Source organism: Mesoplodon mirus, assembly GCF_964341445.2.
Source record: "Mesoplodon mirus genome assembly, chromosome: 4".
NCBI lineage: Eukaryota > Metazoa > Chordata > Mammalia > Artiodactyla > Ziphiidae > Mesoplodon > Mesoplodon mirus.
Window position 1 is genome coordinate 49,591,950 of NC_138979.1, and position 25,605 is coordinate 49,617,554.

Consider the following 25,605-nt stretch of genomic DNA (forward strand, 5'->3'; position numbering starts at 1 on the left):
GAAACACAAGTAGGGGCCCAAGATTTCCCATCCAGTTTGAAAGCCTCAATTTCTTAAAAAAGAAATAAAGCCAGTCATCATTAGGAAGGCTCATCTACCAAATATAACAATTCTCAAATTTTCTCAGGAAGTTTAATAAAAATTTCAGGGCTACAATCATTTCATCATGTATCTAAGCCAAATCATTACATTGTACACCTTAAACTTACACAGTTCTTTCTGTATGTCAATTATATCTCAATAAAACTGGAAGGAAAAAAAAATTTCAGGGCTAGTATCCTGCTTCTCTGGACTACTATGTTCAACTACTGACTTGAAAATACAAGAGGCATTAAGATCTTTCACAAGAAACTCTCAATCATTCTAATCTAGTCTAGTCCACACTCAAATGATACTACAGATACAATGTGTCTCATAAGTCCTTTAAATTTATTTCTGGAGAGTTGACAATAAACCTGCATAAGCATTTACCTGTGCTCCACTTCCTCGGTCTGTGATTACTCCTCTGTCTCCCTCTCTGTTTCCATAGCCTGAAGCGTTACTGCGATTCCCAGGGGGAGCCCCTCTCACACTGTGCCCTGATACTTCTCTCCCAGATCTTTCTGGCCTTTCAACTCTGTTAAACAAAATCCAAAAACATACACAATCAAACTCTATTATACCTTTTTTTGAAAAACCCAAATGCATTATAAACCACCATTAGCTAGTCATTATCAACTACACAAATACCTTGCTTCCCGTTTGTCGGTGGACATGCCTCCTTCACTCTTCCAGGAGGTTGGTCTAGATGGATTGGGCCCTCCTTCTCGAGGATGTCTAGGGTGAGTGATATCAGGCCTGTCATGAATGATCACTGTCCTCCTCTCATCTCGTTCCCCTCGTACTTCTCGCCTGTCTGTTTCTCTAAGTTCATTTCTTGGTGGTAGAGGCTCATTTCTTCTGGAATCACTGAAATTTTTGGGATACCTTTCAAAACCTGGATCTTCTCTTCGTGCAGAAGGACGTGTTTTTTTCCCTTCACTTTGACCAACAAAACGTTCTCGCCTGTTATCCAAAACAAGGAACACAGGTCCTGAGAAGTACTTACTTGGCCTTATTCTTCTTAACTTTATTTGCATAACCTACAATAACATCTTCTTTAAAAATTAACTTAAGGTAAGGCGACCAAAAATGGCCACAATTATTGATAATAACATATATTCTTTTAAATTGAGCTAAATGTCTGGCATGAAGGTTGGTTTTTTGTCATCCAATGGTAATTACATCAAACACTCAAGTCACTACCAACCTGAGGGATATTTTACTGTTCTTCACAGTTGAGGCCCATCCAAAGTTAACAGTACTCCCACTTAGTTTTAAAGGTTAAGAAGATAAAACCAACCTACTTAACTGTGTTATGGTGGCCTATAAAACTAATTTTGAATACTGAATCACAGTCTCATTAACAAATACAAAAACCAAACATATGATTTGTTCTGAACACTCAGTTATGACCTGTACTTCTTAAGATTTTAATAGAGAACCAAACTATCACAAACAAGGCTCATATACCAAATACAGCATTTTTCAACATAATCTGTTTACCTTTCAAAAGATGAAGACTGTATTGATGAACTCTCAGGAAACCTGCCCCTCTCTCGGTGATCAAAGTCATTAAATCTATTCTGTTGTCGAGAGTAGTCAGATCCGTGGCCGAATCGTGCATCTGTATCTAGAGACAACTTTTTATTCTCGCTCCAGTAAGGATCATCTCGCCTTGAAGAGAAATATTTGCTCGTTTATATAAATTAGTTTTACAACAATCAAATAACACTTACTTGGAGTCATACATACCACATGCTAGGAACTGTGGATACAGAGGGCTAATAAACTCAAGACAAAACATTGTTACAAGCTAGCAAAAAATTATTGTTATACAAAGTCATGTAGTTATTAGAGGAATTTCACAGGAAAGAAAATAGTTGAAAAATTGTTTGTTTTCAAATTACTAAATGGAAAAGACAAATAAGATAAACACTTGATACCATTTTATGATAAAATTCTAACTAGGTGTATACAACCTTTTTGGTTATATTTAACTTTGGAAAGGTTAGAGGGGTCAGTCCCAAGCACAATTCATTCACTCCACTTATTTCTCAACACTATCAACTAAACCTCACAGAATGTATAATGAGAAATGACTATATTGTATTTTGAAATCTATTAAGAACCATGAATGCAAACACATACAGAATCTATATTTTAGTCTTCCCAAATTTATGACTTTGATTTCTGTACCATCTGCACTACCCTGTAAGAATTTTCAAAATGGGTCTGAGTTTGAGCCATTGCTGAAGTCTACCATGTATTTCCAGTCATAGTGGAAAAACATTTGCATTAGGAAGGGAAACAGAAAGAAGAGCAGACTCTTCTACTTGACAATGCACTGGGTCCAATTCAATACTGCAATCATTCCCATCCCTGTTGATCATGACCCTTTACTCCAGTGATGGGTGCCTGTACTCTCCAATTCTAGAGTTAGTCTTAGCTTGGACTAAGGAATAAGATAGTAAGCTACTGTTAAAGAAAGTAAGCAACTACCTATGATCTACATCACGTGGGCGTTTCAAAGAATTCCTTTTTTCTTGTTCATAACGAAGCTGCTGCTGTTGCCTTCTCAGTTCCTCTCGTTCTCGAGCAATACGTTCAGCTTCCTTACGTCTTTCCTTCAGACAACATAGAAGGAAGAACCAACCAATGCAAAATGAAAACATAAGGTAAGTATATATGCAACTTTGTTTTAATCCTGTCATTAAGAAACCATCATAGGCAAGCACCAGGCAAAACACATACCTGGGACAAATAAAAAATTCTGACTTCAGTAATTAGCAATCTAAGCTATGACTATTGTTCTGCAACATTAAAATTAACAGAGACTGGGTGTTAAAAGCTGGCAATTTTTTAAATTTGGAAGGTCAGATTTAGTTTAATAATTTTAAACAAAAGCACCTAAAGGGAATTAGAAATACAGTTCTTAATATGTATGAAGATTAAGTGCCTTAAAACCTTGGATGCAATTCTGCAAAGAGAGGCATTATTTCCTTCCAGCCTTGGGAAATCACTCCCACTATAATATGTAAGGAAATAGTTATTTTCTAAGAATGGGATAGTGACAGAGCCTGGATTACAACTACTCTGGACTCATAGTCCTATGCTCAGACTATTAGGCTGCCATGATATTGCAGAGCTCGAGGTATTACCAATTGGCTAGAACAACGTCATGACTAAATGTATTTTTAACTAGCACCTAATTCACTGTTATCTTTCAGGGACACTTAATAAATGCTCATTAGCTAAACTTATTCTATAGAAGCTTTACAACATGTAAAGCAAATTTTAGGGCAAAAAATCACAGGGTTTGAAAAAGGTCAGTTATTTAAGATGAAAAGATTTTCTGACTGCACCTGTTCAATACGAATGCGTTCCCTTTCCAAGCGTTCGCGTTCCATTCTCTCTCTCTCTAGTTTTTGCCTTTCAATTTCTAGGCGCTCTCTCTCTCTCTGTAAGCGTTCCCGTTCTTCCCGTTCACGAATTATTCTAATGCGTTCTCGCTCTCGACGCTCTCTTTCTGCAATCTCTCTTCGTCTAACAAAAATCAGTATTTAGAAATACTTAAATTATGCTAGCACTGTGTGAAAGAGAATAGCTTTTGAATTTGTATTTTTCCTTGAGGTTGGCAATTTTAAACTTCAACTCATTCTAAGTAGTTTTAATGTAATTGGAAAGAGAACTCAAAATAAAACTTTAAACAGATTTCAATACTGTCACTTATTTATTAAGACTGTCAACTAAACAGCTGAATTTTATAGAGTAGTTGCCTCTTACATGATTCCTGTTTAAATAAAAATCCCACTATAACAGCCCATTAATTAATCAACATTTTTAAAAGGAGATATTCTACATACATGAGTTTACAAAACTATAACTTCTACTGTTTTTGATAGCAAAATAGGATACAGTCTATCTCCTTAAAATTAGGTAGGCCTTATTTTTGATAACTTGGGATCATAACCATCAGCATGAATTATAGCAAATGCTGTATATAATAAACGGTTGCCTCAAAGCCTCTTTTGGAGTGTTCACAGCCCATAACAGATGGCTCCAGGTAACATGCTTCTTTGATTCAGGAGGTAGTTCAAATGTTTGCTCAACTAAATTAAGTTATTATATTAAGACTTTTAACAGCTTTTGTTTTTTTAAAAAAAATCATTTCCTTACTTTAAGGCACCCAGTGTATTTTGTCTATCACCATGTCTTCCCCTAGTAACCCAGTGGTTCTCAACGGTTCAGTACTGCCCCCATGGAAATATGAGGGGCATTTTTAATTATCACAAGGACCATGGGGCGGTTACCAGCAATTAGTGAAAGGGACCAAGGATTCTAAATTATCTTCTGACGCGTGGAATAGTCAAGATAGTTCTGTATAACAAAAAACTGTCCAACACTCCTAATATACCTTTCAAATACCATAATGGACACTCATGTCATCAAAACAAAATCACCTCTAGAGAAAAAAATCTAGCTCTAGAACTTAAATAATTTTTAATAAATGCTAGGTTCATCTGCTTTGGCGTGGTTTTATGTACACTAAAGTTTCCAGGAATGCAACTCCATATAAGTAAGAGGGAAAATTATACTTTCTTGAGAACTTCACCAAGAGTTGTTCACCATTTCAGATATCATGTCATAACGTCAACAACACTCCTGGTATTTGACTCACCAATATGACAAACCGGTATCAATCTGTGTTTGTAGCTGTCACATTCTCACTGAGTCTTAAGAAGGGTGCAAACATCTGACTACTTCATTAGATCTTCTAGAGAGTCATGCCTAAACATTCATATCTGGAATATATGCTTCATTATAAATTACTTTCATTTTTTCCTTCGTATTACAGTTAAGGCTTTATATTGATATTTTTTGTATATTTGTATGGGTAGGTATATTATATACCAATTTCGTTTCAGATTAGTAAAGAAGGTGCTGCAACTCTTTTGTTTACTATGAAAGGGGTGCTGGTCTAATGGGTTTGAGGAGTGCTGCCTAATAACTCCCACTCCCACCCTCCTCTCAACTTGTGGTCCTCTAAACAGGAGGCTAAGCGTGCTGAGACCTCATCCAACAAAGGTTCTGAGTAATGCAAGGGTTATTTCCTTTAGGTAAACTGTGCGGCAATCATAGTATTATTTAAGTTGCTAAAAGTATCTCTGGTAGTTTGGAGCACTCTTGTGAATGAACAGATGAAATTTCATGGTAAGTGACCATTTGACAGTATAGGTTAATATTTGGAAATTTATATTATGAAACACTTTCACAAGAATATTTTAAGTGGCATCCAAAAATTGATATACGAAAGCAAACGGGCACTCATGATGAACTGTTGAGATATTGACACTAAAAATAGAAATGTTTTGTTCTCGTTTTGTTTTAAAAAGAATGCCTGCTTTGGGACAGAGCTTGAACACAAAAAGGTTCACAGGGTTAAATCTGTCTTCACTTGGTCTCTAATTCAAAGTACAATAAGTTTTCCCTAAAATGTCAACATATTATTTGACCACTATAGCTTACATTGAGACTATCCTATCTCAAAAATCAATTGTTCCTTTAAAGTCATGTTTTTTATGGCGGCAGCTTTGGAGTAGAGGAAAGAGCATTGGACTTGGAGTCAGAAGACTTGGGTCTGAGTCCCGACTCTGCCACTCATTAGCCATGTGGCATTGGAAGAGTCATTTAGCCTCTCTGGGCCTCCATTTTTTTCACTTATATAATGGACATAACTAACCTTACAGAACTGTCAAGACAGAGATAATAGATGGAAAGGTATTTTGTACATCGTAAAATACTACGCAAACTTAAGAAATCATTAGGTTTTACTGCATTTCTTAAAAGTGACAAATATCTTTCTGTAGGAATACAATTTCCAGAAATCTGGTTTGTAACTAGTGTTAAAGATGTACCTATAGTTAAAAACAGACTCTTTTCCTACCTTCGAAGTTCCATTGCTCGTCGCAATCTTTCAAAACGAACTAAATGTTCCCTCAATCTTTGTTCCTTCATCTTTTCAAAAGGCAAGATGTCTTTCCTCCTGTAGTCTTTGTCCCTTTTTTTATCTAAGCTAGCTCTCTCCTTTTCCTTGCTTCTTCCATGAATCTGTAGAAAAAAAAATTATAACAGGACTACAAGTTAAAATAATTTTGTTTTTTCAAGTTGAGCTGGTCATTTAAAAAGCCTAAATGAGTAATGACATTCCCCTTTTCTTAGGTTTTCTAGCATGGAAGTATGCAAAATGGTTAGAGATACTGACTTATCTTCTTTTGGGAACAGGTGGAATAGTATACAACATCCGTCTCAGAGACTTACTTTCTCATATCTTCCTCTTCTTGATGGTCTACAATGATCTCCTTTAGTTTGGTCTAGTATTACCATATGTCCTGGACTCTTTGAACCTAAGAGGAAAGAAAAAAATTAGGTAAGCAAATGTCTAAAAATATTCCAGTAAAAAAAGAAAATATAATGTAAAAATGCTGAATTCTTAGACAACCAAATATTCATAAACCAATACATGAAGTAAAAAACTTACTCTATGAGAAGTTAAAGGTAAAGAGTTTTTAAAGCTTGATCTGCTAACATAAATACTTTTAGAGATACCAAAAGATCAATTACATAGCTATTACTCAATGACCATTTTCAGCCAGCCCAGATTTAACAGTAACTGGGCTTAGGTGGAAGAAGACATCTGTTTCCTAAGAGTGGAAAAGGAGAAGACAATCAGTCTATTAGACCTCCTTTTCTACCACAGTGACATCTAATAACAAAGTTTAAATATTTATCTGGATTGTAATCTCAAGTTTCCCCTTCCACTGTAAAAATTAAATTGTAGGATGCATTAGAAAGGGATTGAGAAGAAAGATGCATAGCATACTTATTCGTTTCTTTTCTTCACTTTTTTTAATCGATTCTGAAGTTTGGCCACTTGATCCATTATCATTCTTCTCATCTTTACCTTCTATTTTCTTAGTATCCTTGCTTTCTTTTTTTTCGGGTTTCTCAGACGACCTCTTCTCTTCTTTTTTGACTGAGGCTTGTGTCCTGACCCCATGCAAGAAAACAACAAAATGAGGACTACTTCATCAGTGTACCAAAAAAGTCTATATGCTTATCAACAAAATAAATCCTTACTTGCTACTTCTATCACTAATATTTTTTTTGTCTCCAGAACTTCTTAAACTACTCTTTTCATCATTTTCTTTCTTCAGTTCTTTCTTAGAAGGATCACCTTTAACCTGAAAGGTTTAAACAGAAAAAAATATGTTTTAATGTTACACTTTTATGTTTGTAAATAGTATGTTGATGGTAGAAAATTTGGAAAACAGAAATGAATATATAAAAATAAAATCATTCCTAATTCTACTCCCCACCAGTGTAACATCTTTAAATTGAAAATTATTAGCCCTCAAAGTAACCTCCCTTTTATAAACACTTAAGCAAGCTTACTTTTTCAACAGAAATTAGCTGTCCATGCAGCTCAGTGCGATGAAGATGTGCAATACATCTGGACACCTCTGTGCTTGAAGACATAGTTACAATGCCATAGCACTTGGCCCCAGGACTTCGAGCATTTGTGACTACCTTTGCACTCAGAACCTGTAAAATGAGATTATACTTTAGAAAGTTTTACAACTTTACAACCACATACATTTCTAAATAGATTAAACTTCAGAATGGAAACTATTCAAATTAAAGGATATGTTCAGGATGTATAAATTCAGGATAAAGGATAAATTTAGGACATATATTATTCTATGATCACCATCTACCTTGCCTGTAAGTACTCAGTAAATATTCAGGGGAACAATTTAAAATGTCAAAAAGCAATTTAACCTGCTTTTAGTTTTTTCCTTTTTTTTTCTTTCAAATACATTGCCAAAACACAGTCACATCAATGAAGTAATAGCACAATTAACGAAAGCAAAGAAATAATATTTTCAATTAGATTTGGGTCAAAATTTCCCTATCAAAGGCCCACCCTGAATCTCTTAAAGATATTAAAACAAAAAGGGTAAGTTCCTAGAAAGTGTCTAGATAAGTGTTAACACTTTTCTATAATGGATCTTTCAAAAATAAAGAATCTGCCACATGTAAAAAAGCAACCTTAAAAATACACCCTAGGGCTTCCCTGGTGGCACAGTGGTTAAGAATCTGCCTGCCAATGCAGGGGACACGGGTTCGAGCCCTGGTCCGGGAAGATCCCACATGCGGTGGAGCAACTAAGCCCGTGCGCCACAACTATTGAGCCCGCGCCTACAGCCCGTGCTCCGCAACAAGAGAAGCCATGACAACGAGAAGCCCGTGCACTGCAATAAAGAGTAGCCCCCGCTCACCGCAGCTAGAGAAAGCCTGAGCACAGCAACGAAGACCCAACACAGCCAAAACAAAAACAAATAAATTAATTTTTTTAAAAAACACCCTAAAAACACACCCTAAAAAGACACACTTTCCATCCATGTACTTTTAAAATGTATACCAATATAAAAGTGACAAATAATTTCAATTCTATAAAGTGAATAGCTAAGAGAGACAAGGCAGGGGTGGATGAGTGAGAAGAAAAGTGAGAGACAACAATGTAGTGCTGAATAAATAGGAACAGGGACGCAGTGTCAGGAAGAGGAACGTAAGGAATTTAGGAGGCTGTAAGGTGTGGGTAGCTGGTAGCTATCAGCTTTTATCTCAACTCTGGGAAATGCTGCCTTGCCCCAACAACAGCTTAATTCTTAAGCCCAAGGTCCTTGTTATAAGTACATGGTTTCCTAATATAGTTTTAATCCTAATAAAGGCCAACATCAAAATACCGTTTTTACAGCTCTAACAATAAATTGTTGAAAACAGAACCAAAAAGACACCACAGCTGATCATGGGACCACAATTCTCAGTGTTCTGTATCTGACATCTACAGGAACCTCCTTAATGTGCAGGTAACTCTCTAATTAGAAGAAGAAAAAAAAACTCCTAAAATCAATAAGATAGGTTTTTGTAACACTCATTAATGGCTATTTACCGTTAATGGTCATTAATTTAATAAATATTTTAAAGCCTACCATGTGCACACATAGTATAGTAGATAAAGATCCCTGCTGTCAAAGAGTTTACAGCAGAGTAGGTTACATACGATGTATCAATATATTGAACACTAAAATGTAAAGTAGAAAGTAGTGAGGGCCCTAAGGGATGCAGATCAACTGCAACTTAATTCAACAGCCATTATTTGAATATTCAATTCATTTAATCATTGACTATTTTTCTCTTCTGTTAGGGCTCCCCTCATATGCCAGAAAAAGTTCTCCTGATGAACCAACCACAGTAAAGCCTCCCTTTGCTAACACCCTGCACTCTTCCTTCACAGCTATCAAAGAACTATCAAAACTTCTGATTAAGTTTTACCAGTTTTACATTTTTCACCACCACTGTACTGGAATCTGTATAATGAGAAGGACCACATCAGTTTTGGGGTGTTTTCCCTCATATTCTATATCCCATTGCCTAATATTAATCTACCTATATTTTCCAGATGACCGGATCAGCCTCAGCAATTCTAGGTCCAAGAAATAACATGATGAATGTGATGAATCAAACTCAGTCCTTGGCTTAAATGGGCTCAAAATATGAGCTCTTAATAAAAGATTCCCAGGGTTCAGAGTGAGATTATATGATGAAACTCACCATTACTACAGAACTCAATAATTATGCCTGTGACAGTCCTAAGAGAGCCAAAAAACGAGATTTTATATATACTGTTTTGAATATAACCTCTATTTCAAATGGAGATACCAGAAAGATGGATCAAAAGGTAGAAAGAATGTATGTACCTTTCCATATTTGCCAAAGAGGTTCTTCAAATCAGCAGCTTTGGTATTAGAAGAAAGTCCACTAACCCAGATATTTTTAGTTGAGCTTCCACTGCTACCGCTAGTACTACTTGTACTTCCTAGAATAGATTTAATAGAAGTTTAAGTACCTCAATTGGAATATTTTTAACACAATTATTAGGGCCATATTCTTCCAAAATTATAATACCCTCTAATGTTGAGAGTACAACTTTACTACATCAAAATCCTACACATCTATTATTAAAATCAAACACAATAAGAGATAATACAAACATGTCTGAACATCTGTACCTTTCCTGCTGCACGAATTTTAAGACAAAGTGGGCAAAAAAAATAAATTACATGTCTTGGACTTCTGCTGTTAAGCTCAATAACTTATACTCAACCACTGCACTGAATACAGGCAACCAGGAAGTAGTCATCTAGGAATGTACAGACTGCTTAATTACCTACATCTGTGGTGGGCTTTAGCTCCTGAGAAACTTGGGAGCACAAAGGGAAAAGTCAAACAAAGGGATAAACTGTTTTCAAGAATTTGAATGTTTAATAACAAAGACGAGCGAACCACAGTTCACCTTCATCCTCTATCAGAGAAAGGGTAAGAGAAAGTGGGAATTACATGCAGCTGGATAACTCTGTATTTAAAAAAAAAAAATCTTCTAAAATCACTTACAAAAATAAGATCAGAGACCTCAAAATCCTTTAGAATAGGTAAATGGTTATATGAATTATTTCTGCACTATTTCCATACACAAATTATGGTTTCATACAGATAAATGCCATTTCTTAAAATACAGGCCTGGTCAGTCATCCTTCAGTGCTTTACTTCAAATGTACTATTATAAAAAAGGAATTTTCATTCATTTGACTTTACTTGGAAAACAACTCTTACCCACTCTAAGGGAAACAGTATCTAAGCAAACAAAAGTAACAATTTTTATAACTTTGCATTATTGGAGTAAAATGTTTAATGCTTTAAAAATTACAAGCCACAAGTTTTAGTTGAAGAACTATTGTCAGTGTACTTATGAGGAGACAACACATGCCTGACTCAAATATTTTAAATATTAATGGTTGCTGCATTTGTGTTCTTAAGAAATGTAGTTATCAAACGATCTGCTATGAAATGTGAACTGGAAGTTTGTGTATCTTTTTTATTTTACCAGTAACATTTGGGCCCACGTACTTCTCTAACTACAGAAAAAAATATTTAATGACAGGAAAAAGTTAACATTTAATTAAGACTACACTAGTCTTCTAAATTTAAAGGATAACATTTAAAACATTTATTATATCTTATCCATTAACCAAACTGTAAGGAATGTGGGTAATGCAATTAATTAATTGTCAATTACTAAACCAATCACAAAAATTTCTAATTATTAAAATATACCAACAAAATATACTAAAAAAAGTAAAAGGAACACAGTACTTTTTCAGGCACTCGAGGCATTTTCAGAATCTATAGTACCTAAATGGCGTTATTTTCCCTTAAAATGCTTTTTTAGAACACAAGAAATATTTTTCAATATACAGCATATACAAGATGACACTAAAGCACATGACCAGGAGACAAACTGAGACTGAGACTTCCCAGTAACAAAAAGTAATCAAATAATGCACCTTTAAGCTTACAAAAATTAAAATAAAACTACTTTTCTACATAAAACTCTCATCAATGCAAAATAAGTCAAATAGGAAGTAAATTCCGAAGAATTAAAATACTGTATAACTGGCTATATTAACAGAAGTGTGCCCTGATTTAAAGAATCAAGAAAGTAAAACCCAATGTTAAGAGACTGACTTTCTTTCAGCTCCACAAATATACACAAATACTGTTTATAGCATATTTCCTACTAGACAGAAAGGGAAAAGACTGTGGTGGTGTATAGGGGTTAAAAGTGACTACAATCAAAGATAAAATACTTGAAATTATAATATAAGAAAACAAAATATCTGTTATATGAATATTCCATACAGATGCTTAGAACACAACGTAAAAAACACAGACCAAATATATTTTAAGCAAATTCATACCAGTTTAAAAGTTAAGTAATTAAGAAAGTAATGCTTCAATCACACTGAGAATTTGCTGTACTCTAACTCCACTGTTTACATAAAAGGGCATCGAAAAATTTTAGTATGTCAATTTTTGAGGACTAAGTAATGTCAAAGGAAACCCCAGGCAATTATTACTTTTTAATGAAAATATGAAATTTATCACTGAAATAAACAGGAAAAGAAATCCATTACCTTTGTCATCTTTGGATGATGTCTTGCTGTCTTTAGATTCCTTTGAAGAGCTAAAGAAGCAAATCACCAGAAGAAAATTGAAAAGAAAAAAAAAAAACACAACAGAAAAAAACAAAAGAACAAAAATCGAACAGCTTGATATTGACTATATTTCAAACTAGTGCTATTCATACAAATTAATAATTCCAAAGGCCTAGATTAGGTTATTTGAACAAATGATTCCCTTAGGATTCTTGCACTGATTTTCCCCAAGATGCCTGAAGATCTAGATTTTCTGACAATTCTATTCAGTGGATATATGGCCATCTTCTCCAGATTTCAGGACTGGGACTTGACTTCATTTTGTGTTCTTAGGACTGATAGTTGTTCATTAACCATCATCACAAGGATTTTTAAAAATAAAACACAAAAAAATTGTCAATTTGAAAAAAAACAACCAAAAAAAACAAATATATGCTGACAATTCGACAATGCAATCAGTAGGACACACTGCATATTACGAAGATCTTGAATTTTTTTTAAAGTAACTTATGACGGTCAAAAATATTATAGGCAGGATCATAAGTACTAATTACTGTACATGGTCTTGAAGCCACCCCCTTAATGTAGAGTGATCTTATTGAATGCTGGAATTCAGTATCGTAAAGAACTGACATAGAAAAACAAACCTCTTTGCTTGACCAGAGGCCCCAGTAGACGAGGGCCCTTTCTTCAAAGTATCCTTTTCTTTGTCTCCAGATTCTGCTTTCTTAGAACTTTCTCTGGCTTCCTTCTCGACAGGATCACCCTTCACGCAGTCTTCCTTCTTACCATCTTTATGGTTGGCATTCATCTCATAATCCTTGCTTTCCTTCTCCGGGCTCTGTGCAATGACGTCCTGCCCATCTTTTGGCTTACTTGCTTCAGAATCTGTAATTTTCACATTTTTACCTGTTTCTAGGAGGTCATCACCATCAAAATCCAGAGTGATGGCATCTTCAGCCTGGATTGTGACCGAGATGTTGTCATCCTCAGCTTCTTTCACAGTCGTATTAGCTTCCATCTCTTCATGAGCTGTGTGATCAGCCTCAGCTAGGTTCCCTTCTGAAGGAAGAGGTTTAGATACTTCTTGTGTACCATCACCAGAACCTGCTATATCTAAGAGGATTTAACAGGAATAAATACGGCAAAACAAGAAGTTTAAACAATTTCATATTCATAAGCTAGAATAGGACCTAGAAAATATAAAGCCAGTTATTAGCACTGATGGAAGGTTAGGAAGAAAAACACAAGGGTATTAACTAACATAAACAATCCTTTACCCAGGATCACTTATTCTTCATGGAAAAAATGATCTCTAAATACAAATACCAAACAACAAAAGTGAGGAAATGGTTCCATCCTGAGGATACCAGCTCTTCATTTCTGGTTATAAGTTAATGGCATATGGAAGATTTTTTTCCTCCATGAGAGAGTGACAAATGTGCAGACTTGGTATTCAATGTTCAAATTATCTTGGGATTTAACCCTTGTGACCTTCAGAACTCCCATGGTGACGTCTTGAAAGGTCACAGTCTGAGGATACCAATCGGTCTTCAAAGTATTCAGGGCCTCATCTTTTTCGCTCTTCTTATTCAGTTCTTGTGTAGTCCAGAATCACATGGAAAACTGCTACAGGAGGCTCCAAAGATGGCCTGCTCCATAACGTTTAGGAAAGTGGTTATTTCCAGGCTTCATCCTGTCCAGTCAGTCCTGCAGTTACCATTTTCAAAGATGTCTTGCATTCCCCCAAAATAGAAAGGCTTCGGGCATCTGAGATTTTCAGCTGGTAGCTTTACTTCATCATTTCTTCTAGGTTTTTTATTCTGCCTTGCTTAGAAACCTGTTCCATGTCCTTTCTAGTCCAAAGTAGGAGGATCCTTTGACGTCTTTCCAAGAACTCTTCCATAAACCTCATACTGACCACATATTTTACTACTGGTGTCCCTGCAATTGTATTGGATGAGATAGCTCTCCTAAACTACTGAAACTGTCAGAAGACTGTACGAAATTTCTCTAAGCAGCAAACAAAAAGTCAGTCTCCTGGTCACCCAACATTTTTAGGGCTAGTTGTAAAATTAATTATCCATTACATACCAGGACTCCCAATAAGCACGTATGAGTTACTGCAGTACCAGTCTTAAGAATGTAATCAACTTACCGTATGCTAGGAGTTATTTTTAAAAATAAAATTTAAATTGGGATAAATAAAAAATAGCATTGTCCACTACAGTAACTGATATGTACCATTAAGTTAGAACATATCTTTAAAGTGTTAAAAAGAAAATTAAAACCAATTGAAAAATAAAATCAAGGTGCTAACTTAATTCACTAAGTTGATAAATTTGAAAATAAACTCATTTCAAAAATAAGATTTCAAATAAGGAATGTTTTATTTTCACATAATTTACTGTTTTTCTAAATGTCACCAATTTTTAAACTCTACTTAACATCAAACATACCTTTCTCATTTTCTTCTTCCTCACCATCCTGAAATTCAAAGAATAATCAAATGTAAAATGAATTCACTTAAAACTGGATTTCAGTAATAGTACAAGATCTATCAAGTTTAATTGCTGAATGATTTAATAATATTAGAGACACCTAACACTAACAAATACAGGATATTCCAATCAGAACTGAACCAAAACACATTTACAGAAATGTAGCATATGTCTGGTATACATGATTTTACACAACAGGCAAATCTGTTAATGATTATATCAACAATGAACTGGATTATTTAGTTTCACTACTCAAAACTAGTTTAAATAACCAGACTCTTACTCATATCAAAAAGCCACTATGAATTCCCTGGCGGTCTAGTGGTGAGGACTCGGCGCTTTCACTGCTGGGCCTTGGGTCCGATCCTCGGTCTGGGAACTAAGATCCCGCAAGCCGTGAGGGGCGGGCCCCCCACCGCCCCAAAAAAAGAGGATGCAAAAAGACGCCAATAAAAAGCCTGCCCTGATTATTTTACATGACTCGGTTCAAAGGCACTCTTAGGACATACTATTCAAAATGTACCAGAAAATCTAACATGAAAACATATACTTTTCAAGGGATGGAATGCATATTAATAAACAAAATAAATAAACAAAAAACACTCCCTTCTTAGGCATTTCAGAAGTAAGAATGACTACAAGAGTAGTTTCAAATTCTTCATTCCTTTTTAATCTGTTAAAATAAATTCATAAGCTGTCTCATATACAATGGTGGTCAGCCACTTTAAAAATGGTATTTTTGCTAAGGTAATCAAAAGAAGTAACACAATTTTTTAAATGATTGGCTTTAATTTTAAAATATGTGATATTTCAATTTTAAAATTTGTGACATCACATAATCTAAAATTAAGCATGTGCTGGCTTGAAAACAAGAATAGCACAGAGGGGAAAATCTTTATTTAGTCTACACCAAGCTAATACTACAAAAATAACTGAATTATAGCAAAAAAGAAACATTTCCCAAAATTAAAGATCATAACAAATAAGCTAGTAATATGCATTATAATCTCAGTAATGGAAAAAAATTAAGGAATGTTTTAACTTATAACTTTTAAAATAAAAGCTGAGTAGAAGTAGATTGTTTTTAGTCAAGGTGGTGTGAAGCTACCATACACGAAGGCTTAGAGTAGTGGTTCTCAAACTCTGAGTCTGTATCAGAATCCCCTGAGGACTTGGGATTGAGACTGAGATTGCTGAGCACCAACCCTAGAGTTTCTGATTCAAGTCTGGAGTAGGGCCTGAGAATCTGCATCTCTAACAAGTTTCAGTGATGCTGATGCTGGTCCAGGGACTACAACTTTAAGAACGGTGCCTTAGAGCGACAGCCTAGCAGGGAAATTAGACTGAAGGCAAAACTGAACTGTAAACAAAATTTTAAATGCCGCATTAATCTTATAACATCATTTTAGATTCATATAAAAGCATGCAGTCCTTAAAAATGTCAAATATTTTACCATATGCTCAAAATTAACATTTGGGTAACAAACGTATTTCTAAGAAGTCATTTTTAAAATAATTTTTCAACTTTAAGTTAACACATAAGTGCCCCAATTAGGGAATGACCAATCGTACCACAAACTAAAGTAACGTGAAGGAAACTGAAAACACTGAAACAATTAAGCCATAAGCTTAGGAAGTAAAATAGTCCAAAACAAGTAGATTACTGACTGACAGCAATGTGAATCCTATTATTATATAAGTCCATTATACTGTGCTCTAATCATCTCCTAATTGTTAAGCTGGAATTTAGTTTTAATCATTACATTTCTAATGTGCAACATTTGAAAAGGAAAGAAAAATGCTTTAACTTGGGTGGAGTGGTAGGCAGTGGCAGCAAAGGAAGGATGAGTTATGCTGGAATTACTGATAAGTCTTTTTCTCCCAAACTCTCTTTTAGTCATTGACCTCAGAAGGATAAATAGACTGGAATATCTTAACTTTTACTTAAAAGCAGAATAAAGTAACTTAAAGAATGCAACTCGCCTCTCCTTTATCTACCTGTGATACAACAGCACACCACTTCCAAGATATTCTTTTAGACGCAATATTGATATGTTCAAGAAAAAAAATGGCCAAAGTAGTCGCCATTTTTAAAAAAGTAAAATGTTTAAAACTACTGTGATGTAAAAGACAAAATCTTTCTGCTGTCCTTTCTGCCAATTAGAAATGTTATTTCTAGCTGCTAAAATAATTGGTAAGGTTTGCCTTACTTTGCTCAAGAGTTTTTAGGTATCTATCCTAATGACTCAACAGGTCTTCTGAAGGGTTTCACAACTTTAGTTTCTCAAAATAGTAGTAACACTAGCCTTATTACATATACTTAAATGTCCCTAGGAAAGGAGTCTGAGCCAACTTCCAGAAAACAAACTGATTACAATGGGGGTGAAGCACAAAAACAACTAGGCTTAGTAGAAAAGATGAGCCACATACCAGTGCATATTTGAGTTATTGTTCAGTATGTGCAGTAAACATAGCACTCACTACTAAGGTTAAACCATTCCTTACAATAAAGAAACAAACCAAGAAATACAAGAAAGACAGTGGAAAATTTTCCCTGTAAATGATATATAGGCACAGACATGACATGTACTTTATTTGAAAATAATTTTCCTCCACCGAAAACAGATGTTTTTTCAGAATAAGGAATATGGTAAATAAGTAACCACAATGAAAAGCAACCTTTTAAATTAACTACTTTTTGTGCTAATCTTGAAAAAATGTATTTCACATATGAAAATGAAAACAAATGTCTATAATGTTTATGTTGTTTACCTTTGTAATGGGATCTATAACCCTTAAGTCAAATGTGAAAATTAATACAGAAAGCTTCTCTATTTTTATTTCATTCTAGGAGCAGCAATGACTCATGAGAGATAAAGACAAGCCTAGGACTTGTTTTTCAGTTAACAAAGTGTTTACTATATACTCATTCTATTATCTTCCCCTAGGTTAATCTTGTGATACATGTACATATATGTGCTAAGTAAGAAGACCTCTTCTGGAAGGCCTCTTTTCCCCTGACTTGTATATAAGCACTGTATTCAGTCTGAATAATTTACAATAAACCTTCAAAATAACCCTAAACCACTAACTACCTGCTACCTATCGGGCAATACGCTAAAGACTCTGGGAAATACAAAATACCTGGCACATAATAAGCACTTAACAAATATTTGTTGAATGAATTTACTGAATAACTGTAGTGTAAGACACTGCTGTTTTTAGGTGGAGGGACTGAACTAACTGCAGCACTGTGTAAGTACAATGGAATTCAGAAAACAACAATTACGAGTGTGGAGTCATTTAGTGAAAAGAATACCAGACTAGGCACCATGAGACTTAGGTATTTATTCTGGCTTTACCACTAAAACAGTTTCACTCTGTGGTAGTGTCATCTACCTAGGTGAAGTTTACCTACAAAATAGAGATAACGGGCCTCCCTGGTGGCGCAGTGGTTGAGAGTCCGCCTGCCGATGCAGGGGATACGGGTTCGTGCCCCGGTCTGGGAGGATCCCATATGCCGCGGAGCGGCTGGGCCCGTGAGCCATGGCCGCTGGGCCTGCGCGTCCGGAGCCTGTGCTCCGCAGCGGGAGGGGCCACAACAGTGAGAGGCCCGCATACCGCAAAAAGAAAAAAAAAAAAAAATAGAGATAACATATGACCTAAATAGGATATATAGAATTAAATAAGATAAGGGGTGTAAAAAGTTCTCTGTCAACAGTAAAGCACTACATGAGAGAGATATGAGAGAGAGCTTTATGGAGGAGACAGAGATAAGTCTGGCTTTGAGAGGTATATAGACTTCGTATGACAAAAAAAGGGAAGGCCCTTCAAGTTAATGAAACATTAGGGGCAAAGGCAAATGGAAAAAGGAATATACATGAGGCAATCATAGAAGATTGACAAGATTGACACTAGAGGAAATTTTTAACAATTAAAGCATTACCAAATACAAACATTTTGGAGAAAATTTTCCAAACAATTCTCAAATAACTGATAGCTTCAAGCAAGTAAAACAATACTACAAGTAACCACTAACTACACATGTACTATGTGCCAGGGTATATGATTGATCTTCACATCACTCTAGCAGGTAGGACTTACAATGTTCATTTTACAGACATAGAAATTGACTAAGAAAACATGTCCAAACTCACAATATTATAAGTAACTAACAGAATGCAAACCAAATTCTACCTGGTATGACAAACTGCTTAGAGGCTAACACCTAAAAGCTAAAGATTTAAGCTTCAAGTCAAAGCCTGAAGACTGGCTTTAAATAAATATATCCCTATACAAAGGCACTGCCTATTTACTTATATTTTTAAAAACAAGTAATAAAAGGATAAATCCTGAATTTTAGAAAGTTCACCAATAAGGGGATGGGTGAAGGGGACTTTTTTGAATATATCCTGTCTCTTAGATTTGACTTTGGAACCATGTAAATATTTAAAATAATTATAAAATTAAATTTAAAATTATAACTTTTTATTTTGAAATAATTATAGACTCACAAGAAGTTACAGATTAAAATTTTTTAAAAACAATACTTAAACATTGAAAATAAAATGAAACAAGTCAACCTAAATATGTATTAGTTGGTGATCATACAGAAGACTAGTCTAAAACACAGTGACTTGTTTGTTCCTAGAGGGGTACATCCTTAGGAGAGACACAACTGGGGGGAAAAACCTTAAATTATTTTCAGAAATCACACTGATGGCGGTGTTGGTATTATCATTCTAGGACTATTGTATATACACTGTGAGATAAAGAAAATAATTAACTTAGAAGTATCCTTATGAACTCAAAATCTATTTTATCTTAGAAGTAAAAACCAACAAAAACAAGCAAACAAAAAACACATTCTCTAGCACTGTACATTAAAAAGGCCTAGAAAACAAGAATAACCCAGTGGCAATGAATACCCCTACCATGGAGATGATTGTCTTGAAATACCATTTACCACTAAAAGGAAAAAATGGCTAATTACAGGTCTGGAGCAGGAAATGGAACATCTTTACCAGAAAGCACAGAAGCAAAGACTACTAGGATCATGTTGAAAGGACTCAAAAGCCAACTTGAAGAGGCTCTCACTGGCTACAGATGGGACAATTTGAGCATTAATAAGAATAATAACTACAATGGACTGAAATACATTAAAAATATTTAAGTCCATGAGTTCAAAATGAAACTATGGGAGAAAAAGGGAAAAAAAAAAAAAGAACCTCATTAGTCACTATTGGAGATGCTCATGAACCAGCTCATTATTTTGAAAATTGGTAAATAAAAGAAAAATAATCAAACATATATCCCGCCTTTCTTTGTAAATGGTACCACGGGGTAACCAAATAGCAGGTGAGGAGAAGTTTCTCTTTCCAAGGAACATTCCAGCTAACAAATAAAGAAAAAAATGACAGAATTAGAATATCACCACTTTGATCTCCCTAAATAATCAGTGCAGTATGGATCATCAATGATTGGTACCATCACCAAGAAGATACAGTCAAACATTATGTGTATCCAAATAGAAGAATACAACACTACCTGGGAATTAGCTGTATGTCTTGCAGGGATGGAGATGGGGGCGCAGGAATCAGATGGTAAACCTCTGGATCCTATAACCAACTTACCAATTTACAGGAAATACAGTAAGCAGAGTTGAACGAATCCATAGGAATGTAATCAGCAAAATATAGACTTTGGAAGCTCTATGACTTGTCAAACTATGCTAGATGCTCTTTTTGTAAATATTTTTACTGAAACAGCCATCTCCATTCATTTACCTAATGTCTGTGGCTGCTTTCACACTACAATGGCAGAGTTGGATAGTTGTGACAGACCATATGGCCCACAACGGCTAATGGCCTTTTCTACCTGGCCTTTTAAGAAAAACATTGCCAACTCTTGTTCTATAGGATAAACAACTCAATTTCTTTAACAAATAAGATAGTAGGGGAAAAAAGATGGAGAGAAAATCTATAGATTAAAAGAGGCCTAAAAGACATTTCAATCAATCAGAATGTCTCGATCTTATTTGTATCTGGATTCAAATAAAACCTGTTTTTTAAAAAAAATGTTGGACAACTATTTGAAGATATTAAAAAAACGTGTTTTAGGAGTAATAATGTAAAAAATAAAAGTGTTCTAAAATTTTTAAATTTTTACGTACTGAAATCTTTAAAGTGAAATACAATGTCTGGAATTTGTTTCAAAATAATGCAGAAAAGGGGAAGTGAACAGAAGTATAGATGAAATAATACTGCCCGTGAACTGATAACAGCAGAAGCTGTGTGATGGGTACACTCTATGCAGTATTCCTTAACACACGTAGTAAGACAATACATTCATTAGTCATGTTTAGAAGCATCAGATCATGATGGAACTCAGAAACATTCATATATATTTCTAGATATTCCACTATACATCATTTAGGAAGAGGAAAAAGGTCATTTTACTTAAAACTTCTCTGAAGATGTAACCTCCCTTTTGATATGATAAGGCAAAACTTGCCCCTTGATGAGAAGTATATGTTATTTCATTCTCAGGATGGAATGGGAGCAAGGCCAAATCTAGCCCATAAAAATTTGCAAAAATTAGAAAAAGGCACTCATTCCTTAAGATACTTCTACCTGTTAAATTTCTACAATAAATATATAATCTATTATGAGAATGGGGACCCTTAGATGTGATGCTTTCACACACTCACAACCTGTGCAACTGTAAGAGAGGCCCTTGATGAAAATTAAAAAACTCGTTGCCAAAGAATATGAAGAGTTCAACTTTACCTTTTTGCAAATTAGTAATCTAGAAAAGGTACTCCTCCAGTCTGGGAGTTGATCTTCCTCATCTACTTTTCATCATTCAGAAATGAATGTACCTGAGGGTAGTATGGGGGACAAGTCTACAGACTTTCAGAGTCCTAATATTTCCTTCCTGAATATTCCAAATTAACAAAAACATTTCTCCCAGAAATGCAATTTCTCCCCCATTGCAATAAACACAGAGAGCCGATATACAGCGTCACCAGCATTTCAAAGGCAAGAGAGTTGCAGGAAAGAAGGTATGACCAGAGGCAATCAGCTAAGCAGTCTGTGAATATATGCCCAATTATATACTCTTCCAGTAAATATTAGAGTGAGGAAATACGGCTGGATCACTATTTTTTCTAAATCTAGTAAACAGAGGGAATCCTTATCTCTATTTGAAAGTATACTATTTAAAGAGGGTACATGAACAAGGCATTCTTGAGTACAGATATGAGAAAAAGACAAAGGATAATTTTTTAGTAGAGAAATTGAGCTATAAATGTGTTTACAGCATCTGTACATCATACTTTAAAATGTACATTATGCGTATCACATATACCAAAAACCAAATCTAATACAGAATAGAAGAGTTGTCATTTTCTATACACACATACACATACATACATACATACCCCAAGTAACTTAATTGAACAGATTTTTATCATTTTTATACTATGCCCATCCTAGGAGTGTTAAATTAACAAAATTTTAAAGCTTTGAAAAGGATATTAGTACTTTTAAATGATTTATTTTATACCAAAGTGACCAAAAAAAATCAAGGAGTGTGAAGGCTTCCCAAAAGACTGGTAAATAGAGTCATGTTTTATACAAAGGATAGACTGTTTTTATTTTTATTTTGAAAATGGTAGGAACCTTGTTGTAATAACTTCCAATTACCTCTATGGCAACAGAAATTTCAGCTGCCACTTTAAAGTATTTTGTATATACCACGTAAGTAACTCAGTATTAAATTTAAGGCAATTTTATGAATTAAAGAATTATGAAGTCAAAGTAAGATTCCTTTTCCAAGCCCTTCCACCCACAATATCAAATTCATAGGACTAAATGTAAACTTACTTGGGCTGTTAGAAAGGTATCATCTTCACCTTCTTGAGCTTCAAATTCCTAAGTAAAAGGGTATACAATAGCTTTGCTTTACAAAATATCTGGGTAACATGAGAATGCTTTTATGCTATACCCGATTATCACTTGCCTCGTGTTCTGTGCAGGGTCTATGGATACCATGGGTCCTAAGTCAATGCTTAATTATTCAGGCTATATTTTTTAGGCCAACAGAAACGCTTAGTCACATTGATAAAAGAATTAGAAAAATGTCCTTCATGAGCCCTTCATTTATTAGGCTAGGTAGAACGAAGTGTTCTAAGCATGAATACTGACCCCCTAATCCCTTGATTTTCTTAAGATGTACTAACATACTTCAAAGCAGGACAAATGATCTATTTCATTCAAAGAAAAGACTTAAAAATTATATGCTTTTAAGTTAAACCTTCACAAGTAATTTCCCCACACTTGATAATAACCAAATAAATGCAAATTAGTCTTTTATATCTACTAAAGTAGTAAAAACAAAAGAAACTAAAACTACCACCTGATAATGTTAGCAAGGTCAGAGTTAGATTGGTACACTCATTCATAGCGGGGTAGTAAACAACTTAAAAGTTAAATATCCCAAATTAAAGGAGTAGCTATTAGATACATAGAAAACAGTCTAATAAGTTGTGGTGTAACACAAGAATTATGAAGTCATTATGATATGTTATGTGAAAATATTATATAGAATAGCAACTTATGGCATGATAACTACTAGGTAAAAATATATACATATGTGGAAGATAATAAGCAAAAATAAAAGGGTCATCTTAGATGGTAGGAGTCTGGGTGATTTATAAATAACTTTAAAAATATATTTTTTGAAAGTTCTGCGACTTTCACATTGAACTAGAAAAATACTTTTTTATTATTTAGTACTTAATTTAACTGTGTCACGTTTTAAAAAAAACTGGCTAAAGACCTGACTTTCGATGTCCTCTTTTTCTATATCTTCTATTGCTTCTGCCTCTATTAATTCATGAGCTCTCTTGTTCTCTTCTGCAGAAAGTAACTCCTTGGAATGCACATTTTCTTCTTCATTTTCACCAAATTCTTCAGAGTCCTTTAGTTCGTCATTTCCATCTTGTTCATGTGCCTCTTGATGTTCCAATTCACAGTCCTTTTAATGGTAAGAAAATTTGGTACAACTCGAGGCAAAGTACTATAGGCTATCCACCAAACCTTTTTGGTAATTTACATCTCTAAACATTTTCACTTTTATCATATTTTGACATTATTCCCAAAGTCAAAGTTCAATCATTTTATAGGACACATTGTGTCCTTAAAAATAGAGGGAGTCTAATACCAAGGTCATTAAACTATGCATCTGAGTTCCCAAATCTCTTACACTGAAATACATACATACTAACTGGATTGCTCTCAAGTTCCAGTTGTTTAATATTTACCAAATCACATACTTGTACGAGCTGTCCTTAAAGACATGGCTTTAAAGAAATGACTTCTTTTCTCCACATGTCACAGTTTGATTTAACTTCAAAGACCACGGAAATCTTACATACGATAATATAAAGTTTATTTCCAATTAATAATAAGGAATCCCAACTGTTACACCCATGTCTATTCTTAGAAAATATGCAAATAATGAATCTAAATGTATTAGCTTTGAAATCTACCACTATGCCACAAAGCCGATTAAGCAGGGGAACATAGGTTGGGATTGCCTCTGTGAAAGAATATGTTTGCCCTTCAAAGTTTAAGGATACAAGGGTACCTCAGTAGAAACAAAGAAAAGCAGCAATCTGCCTAGTTCCCTCTTTGATTAGCTGCAGAGAAAGGGTTGAAAGCAATGAACATTCCTTCCTCCTTTCCTATTCTCATGGTACATCTAGCAGATTTAACAAAAAGTTCCTGGGTTAAAAGGGGAAAAGTGCAGGGGTATAACTATTAATCATTCATAGCTGAACTGTGATGAGTGAATAGAAATTTCTGGTGGGCACCGAGAAGAAATACGATTGTTCTGGAATATGAAGTGCTTGGGGAGCAGGGTGTCTCTGGGACAGAGGTTTAACCAGCTTCACTACCTATGGGTGGAGGAACGTAGGGGATTGAAAATGGATTAGGTGGTTGGTTATATGATGGTAGAAGAATAGGTGCAAAACAAAAGAAAATCACAAGGGAAGTCACTGAGGGAACTTCATCTACTCTGAAGTGCCAACTTTGACCATTCTCCTCACCTATAAGTAGAAGTAATTCCTATAGTATTCATATATCTAAGCAGTAGGTGACATTTACCCACCACTACTGTATAAATTCCAAAATTACCAACTCTGAGAAACAGGGAAAGCATATTCACTTAATTTCTATCAAATTCATCACATATGCAGATACTTCCAAAGGGAAAAAGAAATATAAAGAGAGTGAAGATATATTTAAATAGGATTTTTTAAAAAGCTCTTTTGTTCTTCGAGACATTATGAGACCAGGTTCATTTAATAATTACACAAAGGCATCCTTTGCAGTACATATAAGAGACAGCAATATTACATCTCGTAATGTTTCAAACGACTGAAACATTTTTATGAATTGAAGAGCTGAAAGGAGGTTAGAAATGTGAAAACTAAAAGGGTTTTTACTAAGTCACAATACTTTTCCAGCTTATGTATAATTTTGGTTAATCATGCACTCACTAGTGAAGATAACTAGAGAAATTAAGAGCAAAGGAACAACCTAATGGAAGATATACCACAAGGATAAAAGAATACAAAGACTGAAGAGTTCTTAAATGCTCAAACGAAAGCGGGTTACAGACATGCAATCATCAATTTTAATGGATCCCTGAGCAAACATTTCCTAAACCATCTGACTGCAGGGCTAACTCCTCAACCAAACATCTCTCTCTCTGTGCCTGCCCTCAAAGTGCAAGATACAAAGCATTGAGACGCATGGTGCTGTGTGGCTTGTGTGTGTATAACGTAGGGAGGGTAGAGAGCTAGACTGTAGGAGAGATGGATGGGTGAATGGACATGA

The 25,605-nt window shown here is 34.8% G+C and overlaps 1 protein-coding gene across 4 annotated transcripts in view; it reads right to left on the reverse strand.

Moving 5' to 3' along the window:
• The window catches only part of SLTM (SAFB like transcription modulator), a 44,086-nt gene that overhangs the window by 5,716 nt on the left and 12,765 nt on the right, over window positions 1-25,605 (reverse strand). Inside the window, exons 4-19 of one of the 4 annotated variants that reach the window (XM_082620093.1) lie at window positions 23,540-23,737; window positions 22,585-22,632; window positions 14,657-14,684; window positions 12,845-13,313; window positions 12,177-12,226; window positions 9,903-10,021; window positions 7,534-7,683; window positions 7,219-7,322; window positions 7,043-7,128; window positions 6,400-6,485; window positions 6,026-6,189; window positions 3,444-3,624; window positions 2,581-2,705; window positions 1,585-1,755; window positions 730-1,044; window positions 472-616 (exon numbers count right to left, since the gene is read on the reverse strand). In XM_082620093.1, coding sequence (XP_082476219.1) covers window positions 472-616; window positions 730-1,044; window positions 1,585-1,755; window positions 2,581-2,705; window positions 3,444-3,624; window positions 6,026-6,189; window positions 6,400-6,485; window positions 7,043-7,128; window positions 7,219-7,322; window positions 7,534-7,683; window positions 9,903-10,021; window positions 12,177-12,226; window positions 12,845-13,313; window positions 14,657-14,684; window positions 22,585-22,632; window positions 23,540-23,737 — 2,439 coding nt within the window. Of the gene's footprint in view, window positions 1-471; window positions 617-729; window positions 1,045-1,584; window positions 1,756-2,580; window positions 2,706-3,443; window positions 3,625-6,025; window positions 6,190-6,399; window positions 6,486-6,961; window positions 7,129-7,218; window positions 7,323-7,533; window positions 7,684-9,902; window positions 10,022-12,176; window positions 12,227-12,844; window positions 13,314-14,656; window positions 14,685-22,584; window positions 22,633-23,539; window positions 23,738-25,605 lie in introns of all 4 variants that reach the window. The other 3 variants (XM_082620091.1, XM_082620094.1, XM_082620092.1) reach the window with 3 other exon arrangements.